We start from the raw sequence: 18,403 nt of genomic DNA, 5'->3' as shown, positions 1-18,403 counted from the left end.
GGCAGACAGGCTTGCCTTTGAGTTCCAGCATTTCCTACCTGTAAGACCTTCAGCAAGTTACTTAACTTCTCTACACCTGACAGTCCTCATCTGTAAATTGGGGATAATACTTACCTCACAGGATTATTGAGAAGATTACAGGAGATTAAGTGTTTAGAGGTGCCTTGTCCATAGTAAGTGCTCATTAAATTTTAGTCTTATTATTACTATTATTTCATCACATGAATGAGGACTATGCAGTGGACCCTAAATCCAAGCAGTGAAGCTGTCAGGGGAAGAAAGGGAGGAGAGCAGGGGTGAAGGCTGGGAGCAGGGGGCAGAGGGACCAATAAGGAAAGGGAGCCAGAAACCAGAAGAGGAAAATGGAAGCAGGCAGGGAAAGCTGGGAGACTTGGAGGCAGAAAGAGAGAAAAGGGAATGGCACAGAGATGAGGTCAGGGAGAGCTGGGCTGGTGCTGGAGGGAGTAGAGGAGAACCCTATGGGGAGGGGACTGGATGGCAGACAGCAGGGCACAAAATGAACGGAGTCTCAGAGCAGGAGTCAGGGAAGTGGAAGGGGCTAAGAGGGACTATGGGAAGTACTGACAGGCAAGGGAAATAAGGCAAAGTGGCTAGGAGAGAAGAAAGAAGAGACCAAAATACGGGCTGAGAGACAAAGGAGGAAGAGACCTATCTGGAAAAACAGCAAGCCAGAGCTGGTAGGCTTGTTACACAAACATGATTCAGGCAGGCGCTGCTCCACTGCCCCCTCCCAGCTTTCATTTTCAGCTTGGCTTCCCCCAGACCTCCCTCCTGCATACCACCCCCCAGCCTCTACCTTCTCAGAACCATGCCTCAGGGTATTTGAGGCAGCAGGGAGGGTGAGAGGTTTGGACTCTGCTCAGGAGGAGGTGAGAAGGGCAGGAAGGAAACAGTCCCCAAAGCAGAACAGAACCCAGGGGTCTATGCCTCCTTCTGGCAGCTTCCTCTTCATCAGCATGAAGACAGGACAGTGGCAACAGAACTACCAGATTGGAATAATAATTATTCAGCTAAAACATTAGCATTTTGAAGTTTACAAAGCATTTTTACAAGCCCTGAGTCTGATATAGACAGTATTACCCCCATTTATTATCTTTATCATCAAGCAGTTATATAAAACTTACTACCTGCCAAGCACTTCACACATGTTAACTCTTATTCCTGACGACAACAACACTATTATCCCCATTTTACAGATGACTAGCTGAGGCCTAGATCCTATGCCCTACCCCCTTTGCCTCATCTCTGCTCCCCTATCTTTGCTTGACTCTCAATTCTCCCATCTTCTCTTGTTCTCCCTTGATTCTGCTCTTTCAATCATGCTGCCTCACCAAACTTCAGGTTGGCTTTTTGTTCGTTCTCTGAGCACTCCCCCCAGTGACCAACAAGACCTGGTGTGATGGTATGTGATCCACATCCCTTCATTTGGGGGCCACCTGGAAAGTAGCAACAAGGAAAAAAATCATACAGCAGCTGAAATGAAATGTGACAATATCTTTAGAGATGCGGTTGCTCCCCACTTCCCTCCCCAAAAGGTCTGAGATGACCTACCATATAAGACACAGACATAACAGAACTGTTAAAACACCCGTGAAAGAGTAGGAACAGATAAACAAGTAAGGGTGAGAAAATGTTCCCAGAAAAGAAACCTAAGGATGGGTAGTTACTGCAGAGGAACCCAAAACGTACCCCTCAGCTTTCTAACACTGAAAATAAATGAAACCTGATAGTAGTTTAAAAACTTCCTCATTGACACCAGAAGCTCCTTCATTTGGTCATTGATTGTACACTGAGCACCTACTATGCGCCACACATCAAAGATGTGATCAACACCAAGGACACAGACTTTTCTCCTCACTCTACAAGTTCAAAGAGATTTTGACTGAGATGTGCTCCGCACATTTGCTGTAGAAGAATCAGCGGGGCTCTGGGCTGAAGAGCTTGAGAACAGTGGGGAATGTACAGGTGGGAGGCCATGGGACCCAGGGCGAGGAAGGGCCCACACAACGTTGTGTCAGAGCTGAGAAACTGAGACTCAGACTGGCTTCCTGCCCCCAAGCCCTTTTAGCCCCCCTCCTTCACCTGAATGGCCTATTTGGGACGAAGTCCCTGTCTGCCCATCAATCTATCCACCTTCCATGCAATATTGGTGATGGCTGCTCCTGGCTGCTCCTGCTCATTAGCACACTGGCATGGGGATCATCAGGAACCAAAATAAATCAGATGGAAGTAATATCCCATACTCTCCCACAGAAACAATGTCTGCTCTCCCTGTTGGCGCAATTTTCAGCCTGCGGGAAGAAGGAAGACCAGTAAGAGAGTGAAGGCCTACGTATGCCTGCGTGTGACATACGTACAGGTTAAACTTAAAAGTTGGTTCTAGGAAGGTCAACACCTGGCCTGGTAGTGCTGGAGGCATCTAAGCAGGAAAGACTCCAAGCACATGGAGCTGGTGACATGTCCAGGGCACCCACTCCAAGGTCTTGAAACACTTTGCAGGGGGTTTGAGTGGTTGGTGGGACTGAAGATTGAAGCACAATCTTGAGCAAGTAGGTGGGTACAAATATCCACCAACGTGGACCAGCCATGCTTTTACTGCTCAGCTACCATGAAGAACTGGCCTTATTTTTCCCTCCCTCTCCCTTTCCTGAAGCACAGATTGTCCTCATCAGAGGCTCCTGGGTAAAAGAACCTGGAATTAAGGGAGTTCATAAAACTTCCTACATAACAAAATTAGCACTTTCCCATAGTGGGGGAAAAAGACACACCCCCCCCCCCCAACACCTTCCAATCCTAGGCACCACCCTCTCACCTTGAAAGCCTGACTGAGCCTCCAGTAAGTACAGACAGACAAGACAACTCTCTCAGAGAAGGGGCCCTCCATGGGAGGTCAGGTAAACCAATAGGCAAGGCCTTTCCCCTAAGTCAGAGGTAGGGCCTTGGAAAGGCTAGGCCGACGCAAGAGATACTGCAGGGACTTCCAGGCATCCTGAGACTGTGGGGATGGGTACTTCTGAGTGGCTTTGGGGCCACTGAACCAGCAGGCTTTCTTTCTTCCTTTGGTTCCTCTCTTTCACTATCTCTCAGTCTCTCTCAATTTTCATCATTCTCTTTTTCAATTTTAGGTGGAGAGGGAGTCCTTCTGCCTAAAAGACACCTCTCCTTAGAGCCCTGCTACTCAAACTGTGATCTGAGAACCAGCCACATCAGCATCCCTGGAAACACGTTAGAAATGCACTCTCAGGCCCCACTCCAACCTGGTCAATCCCATTCTCCAGTTTCACAGGATTCCCAGGTGGTTCATGTACATGTTAAAGTTTGAAAGCACTAGTTTAAAGAACCAGAAAGGCCAGGCCAGGGACCCAACAGGGAAGCTAAATGCCTAAGACATTCATTCATTCATTCATTCATTCATTCATCCTTTCAATAAATATTTAATAAGCACCTACTAAGTGCAAAATGGTGAATAATCCAACCAGGCTGAAGAGGATGAGATCAATGTTCCTCATCTGGTTGTCCCAGCCCAGCTCCCCAGAGTGGAGGAGGCTTGGATCAGGAACAGGGATGCATTTGACTGGAGAATTGTGATATCTCAGCATTTGTTGGGGTGTTTGGGGTTTTTTTGCATCTCCATAACTTCCAAATATTGAAATGTCTGGACTTGATCAATGAATGTACTTTATTTCTATCTGTGCTTACTCCTTAAGGGATTTCATTCAGTGCCACTCATGACTACCAAAATCATATCTCCAGCCTGGACTTCACCACTAAACTCCAGACCTGTGCATCAATCTGACTACTAGACACCTCTATTTGGATGCTTAATAGGCATCTCAGACCTAACATGTCCAAAACTGACTCCCCCAAAACTCAGTTCCTCCTACAGTATTCCCCATACCAATCCATGGCAACTCCATGGTTCTGATCACTTAGGCCAAATCTCTTGGTCTCATCCTGACTCCACTCTTTCTCGCACACCCTCCATCTGGCCCATGTGAAAATCCCTTGACTCTCTACAAAGTATATCCAGAATTTGACCACCTCCACTGTCACCTCCCTGTCCAGGCCACCATCATCTCTTACCTGGCACTACAATAAGCTCCAAACTGGTCTCCCTGCTTCTGCCCCTGTTTTCTCAATCTAGTCTCAATAAAACAGTAAGAATTTTCTGTAAAAATATATGGCAGATCATGTCACTCCCCTATTCAAAACCCTCCAGTGAAACCCTCTTACTAGGTGTGAAAGCTAAAGCCTCCCTGTGACTCATTAGTCCTGACATAATCTGGTTCTCATGAGCACTTAGACCTATCACCTCTCTTCCCTTCTCTTTGCTCCAGCGGTATCAGCCACATGGCTGTTCCTCCAACACACCAGACACACTCACATCAGGGCCTTTGCCCTTGCTGTTCTCTTTGTCAGGAATGCTCTTCCCCAGAATCTGCACAGCAATGGAGCATCTGGTAAATGGCAGGCTCCATATGTTGAGGGGACTGAGCAGGGATAAGAAAGGGAGTGAAGAGGAAGAGGAGACAGTGGAGTCTGATCCCACACAAGAAACAAAATTGCTCGTTGTGCTTTCTCTGTCTTCCTCTTTATGGGGGACTTGCCCCACCCTGGTTCATCCCACCCTCAGAAGAGGCTCAGGCTCTGAGGGCATCCCCTCCCTCCAATACTCTCCCAGACCTCCTAAAAAGGAAACACCTCAGTCCCCAGGCAATGAATGTGCTCAGCTCCTAAAGGGTGCAAGGAAGAAGGGGCCTCTTCTAATCACGCCCTCTCTGGGTTCGTTTCCACCATCAGTCAGTTGGGCCTGAGCCCATCAAGTCCATCCACCATGCTCCCCCCTCTTCTCAACCTCTGCTTCTTTCCTTTCCTGCCCTTCCCATTCTCAGGTAGGAGGAGGCAGTCAGAGGAGTAAAGGCTGGTGTGGTGAGGTCATAAAGCCCAGCTGCAGGCACTGAGCCGAGGGGAAAGGCACGTGGACTACAGGGGAAGGGTTTGGGGGCAGGAGGATGCAAAGGCCAGAGAGGAAAAAACAAACACACAAAAACACCAAAAAACAAAAAACCTGAAGCAAAGAGAAACAGAAGCTGTAATGAGATGGTGATTTAGAGAGAAGCAGAGAGGCCATCAGCCAGGAGACGGGGTCACAGTCAGAGGCAGAAACGGGGAGAAAAGCAAACGCTGACAGATGGCAGAGCTGGAGACAGGACGTGCAAGAGAGACTCGGACACCCGGAGAGAGAGACAGACAGACGGTGAGACTGAGGGAATCAGAAACAGACCAGAAGAGCTGAGGAGCAGCCAGGCAGGAAGGGAGGCAGAAGCTACCCAGAGACGGAGAGACGGAGAGACGGAGAGAGAGACGGAGAGACGGAGAGAGAGACGGAGAGACAGAGAGAGAGGCGCGCACGGACAGGCCAGAAGGCTGCGAAGACGACGAGCGAGAAAAAAGAGTGGAGGCGGGAGGAGCGGGAAGCGGCGGGCGCGGGGCGGGCGCAGCGGAGCGGGCGGGCGCCGGGAGCGGGCTCGTAAAAGCCGCGCGGAGCGGGGAAATTGCCGCCAGAATCGCTGAGCTCCACAAAACGCCGCCCGCGCGGCCCGCGCCGCGCCCGCTCCAATCTCCAGCCTCATCGCCGCGCGGGCTGGTTATGCATTTAAATGTTATTTAATTGGATTGCGGAGGAGCTGGGGGCCAGAGCGGCCCCCGCCCGCATGCTCCACACGCCCACGCTGCTCGCCTCCGCCCTCACTGCTCGCCTCCTCCGCAAATCTGTTTTCCAAGTCACAGATTGCAGCGCACTCCCTCCCAACACGTTCCCCCCACCCCGACGGCTCCCCTTCGTGTCTGGGCTCCTTCTTCTGTTCTCCCCTCCCCAACAGGCCAGAGGACACTCAGAAAGACAAGTCCCCTGAAGATGCATGAAAACGCAGAGGCTACACAAAAATACTACAGACACAAAGACACAACAGCAGCAAAAATGGGTCAAACTAAATTACACAAGTGTCCATCTGGGAGATTTAAAGAAAAAAAAATGCAGGGACAAAAAAGATCCCTATGGATCACAAAAGCACACAAATGCATGTAATACACTGGAGATCCTCACCCTGCCCCTTAAAATGGTTCTTACAAAGTGACACTACCTCACACAGCAACCAGATCCTGCTAACTCAGTGACCTCACAAGGTCACACCTACACCTTTCTCAAAGCTAGGTAAGGAGCAAAACCATCACACCCCAATTGCTCCACTGTGTGCCTTTCCAGGGTTGGAAGGTAAACCCTTCCTTCAAAGACCTCTTGTTCTCCCAGGCCACAGCAGAAAGCACCATCTGATGAGGTGCTGAGAGGCAACTGCATTAGTCATCACGTTTTTTAAAACTCAACAAAGAAACAAAACTGAGACAAAATCATAACAGGTAGGCTTGAGGGTAGATACCAGGAAGGCTTTCCTAACAAGACAGAAAGTTTGAGATCCCAAGAAGTGAAAGTGGGAATTTGTGTGAGGCTGGGCTTCTCCTCCCCTACCAAATGCAACAGGAGAGCCATTTTTGCAGCCTGGACTAGAAATTAGTTAGCACCATCAAGGTAGATGGAAGGACAGAATGACCTGCTGAAGCTTGTCCTCCACACACTCCCAACAGGCAGACAGGAAATTGCTGGCCTGAAATGATAAGGGTCAAGCTGCTTCAATTAACAGAAATGGAAATGGCAACCTGACTTGGCACAGGCTATACGGTGCAGGACTGTTCTGGGCTTTCAGCCACCCCCTCTGCAAGCTGGGCCTCGAGACTGACATCAGGCTGAGCTTTGAACTGGATATAGGCGTAGAACAGTGGGCAAGAAGATATGCAGGAAAATTTTACTGCAGTTGCTTTGTTTGTTTTACTTTGTTTTTGACAGAATGTGGGTCAAAACAGGGAGGGAGAGAAAGTTTCCCCAAAAACATTATAATTCAACCTTGACTGGTAAACTTGGGCTGGGGCCAGGCTGGCATTAAGGCTTCTGTAGAAGAAAGAAATTCAGCTTCCCCCAAAGCAACTTATTTCTCCATCACCTGATGGTCAGAGCTGGGAAGTTTATCCATGTGTCTAACCTCAGTGTCTCATGCTCCAATTGAAATTATTTCCTTCTTTGGGGCATTAGGAAAAAATAGAAAACAGCTGGCCTATATCCTCCTAAACGAGAATATTTGTAGAGTCCAGATTTAGTCTGTGCTGGGCCACAATCTCTATTCCCTTCCTCCATTCCATTTATTTTCTCTGCCCAGTTATACCCAGGCTGGGTTTCTGGTCTTTTTTGGCTCCAGCAATTGTATATCCCCTGACAGAGCCTGCTGCAGTTTTCCATCCCAGAGGTTCACAGAATAAGAGATCAAAGAGGAAGCCCCACTTCCTGTCTCCCATAGAGCCACGCCCAACCCTTGGTTCTTGCCAATTCCAGACCCTGGAGCTCTCCTCCCCTCATCCTGTTTTCTATCCTCTTGCAGTTAGGGCTGAGAAATTCTTGGAGAGATATGACACAGTGGCCCCCTTTTTGAAGAGCCAGTCCATGAAAGTAGCAAGATTGAGCAAGTGATGAGAGAAGAACTCCCCAATCGCCGCCCCATCTCAGGCACACATACCTCCTAGCCAAATTCTGAGGGCTAATCACTTCCTCAGTCAGTGTGTCCAGAACGCTGCATTTAGAACTTATTCACAGCACATTTTCCATTTGATTTATACTATAATTATATGCCTGTATCTCCCAGCACCAGACAGTGAGCAACGTGAGGGCAAAGATCCACCTAATTCACCTCTGTCACCACCTGCAGTGCCCAGCGTGGGGAATGGCACACAGTGGACATCAATAAATGTTTGTTGAGTTGAGAAAGGAAAATGAAGGAAGACACAGTGGTCAAACTCAAGACTCAATCTTTCTTTAAGCCATTCTGTGTCAGTAAGGGAAAAAAGAGTAGGAAGAGTCTCTTTCTTCCCCAACACACTCCATCCCTCCGAGTCTCAGAACCATTCTTGCCTGCCCAAAGCACAGTTGAGTGGGTATGTGTGTGTGCATGTGTGTTCACGCACATGTGCATGTTGCAGTGAGATTTTTAAGCCTCTATCACTCCTCTGAACCAGAATTTGAATCTTTGTCACTGGAAAAAGGCAACAAAGTCTAGGGATACTCTTGTTATTGCATGGGCACCTTGGGGTAGGTCTCCAAAACAAGATTCATGCATTACTTGCACATTTGTCCTAAACACCTACTTCATGCCAGGTGTGGGGCTACATACTGGGGAAAGGAAGAGTCCCACTTCTTGCCTTCAAGGCACTAGTGCAATCCTACCTTAATCTTGGCTGCATGTCCATAGTACAAAGGTTGCACTTCAGATCTCCCAAATCAAAATCTCTTAAGTGAAGCTGGGACACTTGTCTTCTTTAAAACCTCCACAGGTGGATTGATTCACAGGCAGGGTTGTAAGCCACTGATCTCTAGATCAGTGCTGTCCAGTAGAACTTTCTGCAATGATGGACTGTTCCCTACCTGTGCCATCCAATCAGTAGCCACTAGCCATGTGTGGCTATTGACCGCTTGAAATATGGCTAGTGACTGAGGAATTGAAATTTTTATTTCACTTTAAACAGCCACATATGGCTAGTGCCTACTATATCAGATTGTAAAACTCTAGATGATCCCAAATCACTTCAATTTGGTTTTAAAATATTTTCGTAGCAGCTGAAGTGTCCATTCCCTTTGGCTCAGGAGAAAACAATGAGCTTCTCTTCCCCAGGGACATTCTTATTTATATTGAAGAAACTGCTCTAGAATGAATTGGAGGGAAGGGGCCAGTCTGGTGGATTAAGTCCTATCAGCTAGCTAAGCCACTTCACCAGCCTCAACCCCTCCAGACAGGAGAAAGTCACTCTGAGTACCCCCTTTTGTTAGAGGTCACTATTGGTGGGGGACAGAAAATGCAGTGACATGATTTTAGGTGCCTATTATGGACTGAATTGTGTCGTTCCCCCCCCCCCCAAGGCATATGTTGAAGCCCTACCTCCCAATGGGATTGTATTTGGAGACAGGGCTTTTAAAGAGATAATTAAGATTAAATGGAGTGGGACCCTAATCCAATATGACAGGCCAGGGTGGCTCTGTTGGTTGGGCATTGTCCATTGAAAGGTTGCTGGTTCAATTCCGATCAGGGCATATGCCCAGGTTGCATGGGCTCAATCCCTGGTAGGGGGCGGGTATGCAGGAGGCAGCCAATCGTTGTCCCACTCTCACATCCATGTCTCTCCCTCTCCCTTCCTCTCTCTCTAAAAATCAACAAAAATATAAAATGAGAAGAGAGTTACCAGGGAGGTGCACACACAGAGAACAGGCCATGGGAGGACACACGGAGAAGGCGGCCATCAACAAGCCAAGGAGAGAGGCCTTAGGAGAAACCAAACCTGCAGACATCTGTATTTTGGAATTCCAGCTCCAGAACTGTGAGAAAATAAATTTCTGTTGTTTAAGCCACCCAATCTGTGGTATTTTTGTTATGGCAGCAACTAATACAATGCCCTTGGGAAAGGGCAGTGCCAGGACCCTAATTAGCCTCTACCTGACAAGACCCACCCCAAGAATAGTGACTCTGCCATCTGTGGGTTTCCACTTATTATTGGGTGTTTTCTGTACATCTCCCTTCCTCAACTGGACTTTAAATTCTCTAAGATTAGTCCAGCATTCAAGAACCTTCATAAGCTGTGCGCAACTTCCCTCTCCAGCTTTTCCTCCCAACTGGGTCAAGTCAATGCTAATCTACTTACCACCCCTTGAACATAAAAATACTCTTCTCTAAGTTCTGCAAAACTTTCCCTATCTCTACATCCACCTGAAATGCCACCTCCTCTGGAGAGATTTCCTGACTGCCTCAGCTAAATACATAAGGGAACCATGGCTTCTATCTCCGTGACATTATTACACAGTGCATAATCCAGTGCTCTGCAACATGGGGCAATGACTACTTACCACTAAAGCACTGACAGCAGAGAGAGGAAAAGACATCTAAGGCATGTGGGCATGCAAAACTGTAATCCAATTCTGATGCTAACTGCCAGGGTTAGCCCATGCTCCACAGACTTAAGGGCAAAGTTCCCAATAAGACTGTCCTCATTTCAGATGCCAGCTGCAAGTTTGGGGGTCTCCAGGCCACCTACACTTCTAAGTGGATACAAATTCAGGGATCCCCATGAGCCCCCCAGGTTCAATAATTTGCGAGAATGACTCACAGAACAGAGTAAAGCACTCTACTTACAATTACAGTTTATTATAAAGGATACCAATCAAGACCAGCCAATGAACAGACATTTAAGGCAAGATCTGGGAGGGTCCCAAACACACTTTCCATGCCCTTTCCCCACAGAATCATGACACATCACCACACACACACACACCTCCATGTGTCCACCAACCAGGAAGTTCACCAAAGCCTCAGTGCCTAGAGTTTTCATTACGGTTTCGTTATGTAGCTATCATTGACCACATGGTTGAACTCAATCTCTAACCCCTCTCCATCCAGGAAGCTATCACCTGGCTCAAAGCCCCAACCCTCTAATCACATGGTTGGTCTTTCTGGCAGTGTCACTCTCATCCTTAGTCAAACTTCATCATAAACTCAGGTGTGGTCTGAGGGACCCACCATGAATAACAAAGAAACTCCTATAGCTTGGGAAATTCCAAGGATTTAGAGGTTCCTTCCAAAGAACCAAGGACAAAGACCAATCAAATTCTTTATTAAACAACGTGGGATGGGGAGAATGGGGGAGGGACTCAGACACTTATACTAAAAATCTTAATTTTAAAAGCTAGAGATGACCTGTCCCAGGAGAGTCTGTGTGTTTCTCATTAAGGTGGTCTTAAGACTTTCTCTGCTCCCAACTTGATTCATTTTCCCAACACTTACCAAATGGGCACAGCAACCAGCCATGCAACAGACATAAAAAATAAGTTAGCTGGAGATACCAGGCTCCCACCCACCCATCACCTGCTCCCCAGAGTGCCCTAAATAGCAGACAAGCCACTGGACAGACCCCTAACAGAGACCCCACTGCTTTGGAAAGGCAATTGGAGACCTGTTTACATCATCACCAGCCACCCAAGAGAACCCTTTGCAAACAGTAAAGAGGTAAGAGGGGAAAATCTAAACTACCACCTCCCACCCCTGACATGCAGGAGAGGAAAAAAGCACCAACACAAAAGGATTTAGGAGCTTTTAATGCTTAGACTGAAAAATCACAGGCTGGATTTTTCATAAAGCCATTGGTCCACCTCTGGCAGAGTAAATCTGCCCTCACCCAGGCCACAGGTGGAGGCAGAGACATCTCCCCCACCCCCGCCTGCTCAGCAAGGCCTTCAAGGGGGAGCACTTCCCTCATAGTGCAGTGGCTCCCCAACCCAGAGACAAGAAAAAAGAGGTGTAATGAGCATCCATGTGCCAGGCACCACACAAGGCACTTTTAAGTGTTATATCAGTTAATCCCCACACCAACCCCATGAGGCAGGGATCCCCACTCTACAGATGAGGATCCTGAGACTTGGAGAGGTTAATCAACATGTCCAAAGTCACAAAGTTCACAAGTCTCAAAAGGTCTTCGGGCCTTTCCCACTCTGCCACACTCAATTCTTTCTCTCTCTGATTCAGCCTCAGTCTTCCATAAGTTCATTCTTAATACCCATGTCCCATGCTTTGTCCGGGTCCCTGTGAGAAAAGGGTCAGCTGAAGGACACTTTCATATGAGAATGGGTGAGAATCCTGGCACGATCTTTTCTCTAAAACAGTAAATATGACCTTGGAGGTCACGCTCAGCTGAACAGAGGCTCCCAAAACAGTGAAGTAAGCAGTTTGCAGGTGCTGCCTCTCTGTGGAGTTAGGTATCACAGGACCAAAGAGGCAATGCTCAAAGGAAGGGGAAGAAAGCAGGAATCAGTAGGGCATGTCGGAGTAGTGTCAAAACTGCCACGGCAGGTCCCAGCAACCAGGCAGCCGAGGAGGACCTTTTTGCTCCACTCCATCAGGTGTGCAGTCATCTGCTTGCCCAAGGACTTGGGGGCCTTGAATGTGTCCCTCTGCCAGGCCCCAGGGGCACTCATTTTGTCAGCAGTGGCAGTAGCCCCAGCTCATTTAGTCTCTCCTTGGCCACTGGCTCCCAACCCTTGTTAGCCTGTGGGCTCCGAGGTGAGGGGTGCAGGAGCCCCTCCACCTGGACCTCAGGCATCAGGCCAGTCAGAGCCCGCCGTGCCCTCTGCTCTGCCAGCCGCCCCACTCCCACTACCAGGCGAACCCCCAAGAGCTGCACCTGCCGGCAGAGAGCTGCATCACAGAGCCCAAGAAGCTGTTCTCGCTGCTTGGCAGGCAACTCAGCAGGGGTGAGGTTGCGCCCACTGGGAGCCAGGAATAGCAGAGGACACAGATTGTGGACAAAACAGTGACGGAAGAAGATCTCAGGCTGTCCACAGAGGTTCCGGAAAAAGCCCCAGAACCGGGCACCACTCACCTCTGACTGTGGGCACTCCAGTCCCAGCACTGGGCGCTTAGGGTGCTCTTGGGGAGGGGTCAGCACAGAGCCCCCAATTCCCAACCAGTCTCGGACTACACTCACTTCCCCAAAGGGTACCTGTGGAGGCGAGAGACATGAGGGCTTCAAACTGGACACCTGACACCTGTTCTCTGGACCAACTGACCCCTTTTCACTCTCCATGAGGATCTAGCCTGAACACTCGGCACACCCTGACAACTTCACCCAAAGGCCTGAGACAAGGATTCCTGGCCCTGTGGTTTGATCCTGTCCCTCTTTCTCCATTTTTTCATGTGGACTGTGGTCCAGAAGAATCTGTTTGTTTGCCTCTATCCCCACTAGCCTCTGGGACCACGTACAGGGAGTATACAGGGATATCTGGCCCTTCATAGGGCATGATAGGTAGTACTGAGGAAAGACCGATGGTCTGACACAGAAAGGCCGCCAGGGTTAGAAGAGGCACAAGGACAGGGCTGACCACTGCTCTCTGGGTGCCCTCTCAGCCCCAAGCTTCAGGCTGTCATTTCCATCGATCATCATTGATCACCTTTCATCCCCCAGTTGGGGTCAATAAAAGCGATTGAGCCTTCTGCCCTGAAGCCTCTTCCCCTCCCCCACCTGCCAAGCACCCCAACCAAGGGGAAGACACTCATCTTGAGGTCTGAAAGATAAGCAGGCAGACCCTGGAGCCTGGCTCCGGTCTGAACCTCTCCTCAGCTAAGAAACAGAACCCAGGTTGCCTGCATCGATTTCATACCCACCCATCAACCAGTCTCTCCTGAGGACCTACTAGCCCTGGTCCCTCCTGATCCTAACCACATTCTAGGGAGAGGGGAGATCCGGTAAGGTAAGAGGTAAGGATGAGGCTGGCGGAAGGAAGGGCTCTCAGAGGCAATTAGTGGACAGCTCACAGGGGAAACGGAACTACCATTAATGTCCTTGGTTAACTATGGGCAGTGAGGCCAAGAGAATATCTGAGACCCACAGGAGCCAGTGTGTGTATTGGGAGGGGAAAGGAGCCCCACACACCTTCCTCCTCCATAGCACACACAATCAAGCATCCACCTTGGAGCCTCCCACCTCACCCACCAGGGGCAGCCAAGCCCTTTACCCCGGTCTGGGCCATGCCATAGGGTCCTGGGTTCATGCCCAAGAAGAGCACTTCCTTGGGGCTCTGGCAGTAGCGGGTCACGTAGCTGCGATGTGGCTCCCAGGCATACTCCACCGGATTGTAGATAATGCCCACAGGCTCAGAAAACTGCAGTTGGCTCAGCTCAGCATTGAGCCGAAGCTCCTCCTCCAGGAAGCCCTCAGCCAAGCTTCGAGGGGAGGATTGGGGCTCCACCAGGGCACCTGCAGGCTCATGGAAGGGTCCCAGTGGGAAAGCCTGGGGCACAGCCATGTTGCCTTCACCTGGAAAAGAGATGGAGAGAGGCCCCCTCAGCCCTAGAGTGGGAGGGATTCAAAGTGGCCAGGGCCCCCCCTACCATTTCCCGGGCTCAGAAAAGACTGTATCAATCATCCCCCAACCTCCAGGCAAAACTGAGCTCATCTCAGTTCTTGGTAATGAAAGGACCCCTTCTCTCCCTGTTTCTAGTATCCTTCCTCTTCATTCATCACCTGGTGAGAATAACCCATAACCAACCATCCCCCACTCCAAACCTCCTTTCCATCAGGAATAGGTCTTGAGTCACTAGTTCCTAGACCATGCCAAGATATGGTCAGTTTCCAATATTTACTGGTGGCAAAATTTCAGCACCTTTAATGTCATCCTTAATAAAACAAGCCCAGCCAGGATGAGCTGTGTCCTAGAAACCAATGTGCTAAAGAATAAAATGCACATGCAAAGCCATAGCTCAGAGACTAATTACAGGCGGCTAATTACAACAGCTTCCAGGTGGTAAGCAAGTGCTCTGTGCCAGATACACCTCACCGATACTCATAACAACCCCATGAGGTGAGTATTACTGCTCCCATGTTACAGGTGAGAAGACTGAGGCTTAGGAAGATCAAGGAACTTGCCCAGAGTTACAGTTAGCAAGTCAGGAAGATGGGATTTGAAGCCAAACTATCTGACTCAAGGCTGAGCTCTTAATCACCCCAACCATCTTGCCTTAGATGGTTCAACCAGCCTCCCAGGAGGTTGCTAATTCTATAACCTCCCAGTCCAGTCCAGCTTCTTGCCCACATTCAAGAATCCTCAGTGGTGAGTGGAATGACTACCAGACTCTATTAGAATAGACTCTTACAAGTTATGTAATCATGGCCAGTCTCTGGTTCCCTCATCCAAATACTAAAAATAATAATATCCACTTAATAATATTGATATAAGGGCCATTTCACTTACATATGTAATCTAAAAAACAAAATAAATGAACAAGCAGAATTGAAACAGACTCATAGACAGAGAATTTTTTTTTTTTAAATATATCTTTATTGATTTCAGCGAGAGGAAGGGAGAGGGAGAGAGAGAGATAGAAACATCAATGATGAGAGAGTCATTGATCGGCTGCAGCCCGCAACCCGGGCATGTGCCCCGACAGGGAATCGAACCCTGATTGCCTGGATCCTAGGTCGATGCTCAATCACTGAGCCACGCCTGGCTGGGCCAGAGAACATTTTGATGGTTGCCAGATGAGAGGGGTGTTGGGGGAATGCGTGAAAAAGGTGAAGGGATTAAGTACAAATTGGTAGTCATGGGGATGTAAAGTACAGCATAGGGAATATAGTCAATAATATTGTAGTAACTATGTATGGTGTCAGATTGGTGCTAGATTTATCAGGGTGATTACTTCGTAAGTTATATAAATGTCTAATCACTAGGCTGTACACCTGAAACTAATACAAATATTGTATGTCAACTGTAATTGAAAAATAAAAATTATTTTAAAAATAATATTGCCTGGGTGGCATGGCTCAGCGGTTGAGCATTGACTGTGATTCAGGAGATTGCGGCTTGATTCCCGGTCAGGGCACATTGCTGGCTCCATCCCCAGTAGGGGGCATGCTGGAGGCAGACGATCAATGACTCTCATCATTGATGTTTCTATCTCTCTCTCCCCCTTCCTCTCTCTGAAACCAATAAAGATATATTTTAAAATACTACTACTACTAATATAAGAGATAGAATGAGATGTTATGTGTAAGTGGGGGAGGAAAGGGGAGAGGGAAGAAGGGAAGAGAGGGAAGAAGAAGACAGGATGCAGAGGGAGTACTCAAGCAAGCTTTGTAACCTGTAAAGGCCATTCCTTCCAATCTTTCTTCTCACCACTCCCATGCAAACCCAGTATTCCAGCCTGACCACACTTTCAAAATGCCTTTTTGACCCCTACTTTCAAAACTTTGCATGTGCCATTTCTACAAACACTCCTTAAGTCAACCAGGATTGTAACTCCCCCACTCTCCACACCTACAAATTATACCCATCCTTTAAGATGCAGCTCAAACTACCCCTCCCTCCTCAACACACTGCAGCATTTGCCATAACTTCCCAGCCCCACCCCACACGAGTAGGTCTAGCACAAGACCTGGGAATCTGTATTTTCAAAAAACTGCCCAGGTGTTTCTGATGGTTGGTAAGGACCGAGAACCACTGAGTGTCACCATGGTTAGTGTCTTCTTCATGAACTCATACCCACCCAATATACTTGAGATCAGAGGCCAGTCAATGTTCAATTTACCTCCACATCTCCAAAGTCCTAGCTTTTATTAGGAAGTCAACAAACACCTGCTCAGCTCTGTCCATCCCTGTTTAAAACTACCTTCTACCAAGGAGCCTTTCCTCATGGACTCCTCTCCACTTCTATATCCTGATTCACTGAAGGCTCAGCTGCCCACTTGTACTCTGCTTCCTTCCCAGGACTTGCCAGGCTCTGCCCATGTTTCCATCACGTCTGGACCTCCCACAGAGTAGACCATGGTTCTTTCTCCCTCTCAACCCCTTGCCCAGGTTAAGGATAACCAAGATAGGAATTCAGGGTTGACACAACAGCTTGATCCATCAACCTGTTCTCTGAGCCTAGCCTGGAGGAAAAGAGAGAAAGGGAAAAAAAATCAGGGGCCAAACTTAAGGAACTCCTTCCCCAGACTGATCTCAGAAGTCTTTAATTGATTTACCCAGGTGGCTACCCAGGGCCAACTGGGCTCAAACACATGCTGAGAAGGAAGTTGTGGAGAACTCAAATGTATCAGGGTCTCCTGCTTTGCATCTCCCCATGTAGCACCAACATTAGTGGATCAGTTGCTCCAGATGTGGGATCTCCCTCAAGCCTTAAGATGGACCTACCTTTGATCTTTAGAGACCTATGCTGGAGTCAGCAAGGCTGGAAGTACACAAAGTGACAAGGCCTTATTTTCAGTGTTCCAGGGTTTCAAAGCCTAATGTGATAGCAAGAGCCACAGGCTGGGTATTTGACTCAAATTCTAGTCCTAGTTTCAACTCTAAGAAGGTTCTCTTAATGAGTCATTTAACTCTATCTAGGAAATTAAAATGAGAAATCCCACCCAACATACCACCAGTAGTTAACTCATTTATTTTTTTCAATATTTATGAGTCTCTTACATGACAGGTATGTAACAGTCTGTCTCTTGGTGGGGAAGAAATCCAAAATGAAAAAAATGTAGGCCAGGCTCATAAACCACTAAGACGACAGATAAAACTGGAATACACTGTGGTTCAAGCTTTAATGTCCCGAACAAATTACTGTAAGAACCCCAAAGAGGAATTTGGAGGTACTATCTAAAGTCACCAAGAGCCAGAGGCTTAAGAAACACAGATACTTTACAAACTACAGTGTCATATTACATTAAGTGCAGAGGCAGCGGAGGGTGATCCAGCTGTACGTCCGGCCACCGAGGCTTTCTGACACTAAACCCGGGGAGTGAAGAAAGAATCGAAGACATTCTCCACTCCCCTGTCCCTTATGGGCGCTCCAGAAATCCACAGGGACAATCAGAAAATCCTTAAACCAATAATAATAAAAATCCTAGATCACGGACTCAAAAATACCACCTCCTCCTTGCTCTTGGTTCACAGGGGCAGAAGACTAAGGCTCCGCAAGAAACTCTGCGTCCGCCCACGGGCCCCGCGCGACAAGAAAGCCTCCTCCTCGCAGGCCTCCGGGGCGATTCCACGGGCTCCGCGTTCCCTGCGCCGGGACGAGCCCCAAACAGCGCGAGGGACCCCGAAACACAGACATTGCGACGCCCCGCCTCCGCCGCCCCAGAGCCCTGTGAACCCCGAGTCCGCCTCCGGCACCCCAGGTCCCCGGCCCCCTACTTCCTCACCTGGCCCAGCTCCCCATTCGGCTTCCGATTCCTTTTCTCCGCCCCCGGGCGCGGAGGACAGTGGGAATCGTAGTCCACGGTGTATGGGGCAGGAGATTGGCGTAGCCGCGACCACTTCCGCCGGAAATACTCAAATCCCCGGAAAGCGTGCTAACTTAGCTCCAAGCGACTCTGGGCGTTGTAGTTTATTCCTTACTACAGGGCTAAATCAAGATTTGAGAGGTGAGGGCCAGGCTTTGTAAGGATCTCAGAGATCCTGGGTTCAAGCCCTAAAGGGCATCACCCTTCCATAACTCATCCACAGCGCTTTCCCCAAAGGGATTGTAAATCAAGGAGCTTCAACCATCCCCAACCTCTCAACTCGCCTGAGGATATTAGCAATGGCTAAAGACCATTTCTAGCCCTCCTGCTGCCCAGGTATAAGAGAGCTCTCCTTTGCAGCCCTCCAAGGACTATATAGAACATCCACAGAGGCGCTTCTGTCATCTCCTAAAAACTCTTAATAGTGGCTCTGAGTCTCTTCCAGCCCTTGTCTCCATGGCTTTACCATTTGACG

The 18,403-nt window shown here is 48.6% G+C and overlaps 1 protein-coding gene across 2 annotated transcripts; it reads right to left on the bottom strand.

Annotated features, from left to right (window-relative positions):
- Nucleotides 1-11,242: 11,242 nt before the first annotated feature.
- On the bottom strand, nucleotides 11,243-17,876 carry SMUG1 (single-strand-selective monofunctional uracil-DNA glycosylase 1). Of its 2 annotated transcripts, none has more exons than XM_087814631.1 (3): nucleotides 17,848-17,876; nucleotides 13,673-13,974; nucleotides 11,243-12,660 (listed from the first exon to the last, which is right to left on the bottom strand). In XM_087814631.1, the coding sequence occupies exons 2-3, from the start codon at nucleotides 13,961-13,963 to the stop codon at nucleotides 12,133-12,135; spliced, it is 819 nt and encodes a 272-aa protein (XP_087670757.1). In that variant the 5' UTR covers nucleotides 13,964-13,974; nucleotides 17,848-17,876; the 3' UTR covers nucleotides 11,243-12,132. The 2 variants fall into 2 exon arrangements, with proteins under 2 accessions (XP_087670757.1, XP_016073504.2); XM_016218018.2 differs by lacking the exon at nucleotides 17,848-17,876 and adding an exon at nucleotides 17,366-17,686.
- Between the last annotated feature and the right edge of the window lie 527 nt (nucleotides 17,877-18,403).

Source organism: Miniopterus natalensis, chromosome 2 (genome assembly GCF_054644295.1).
Source record: "Miniopterus natalensis isolate mMinNat1 chromosome 2, mMinNat1.hap1, whole genome shotgun sequence".
NCBI classification, from domain to species: Eukaryota; Metazoa; Chordata; class Mammalia; order Chiroptera; family Miniopteridae; genus Miniopterus; species Miniopterus natalensis.
Note: the sequence above shows the minus strand (reverse complement) of the source record. Positions and strands in the feature narration are given on the sequence as shown.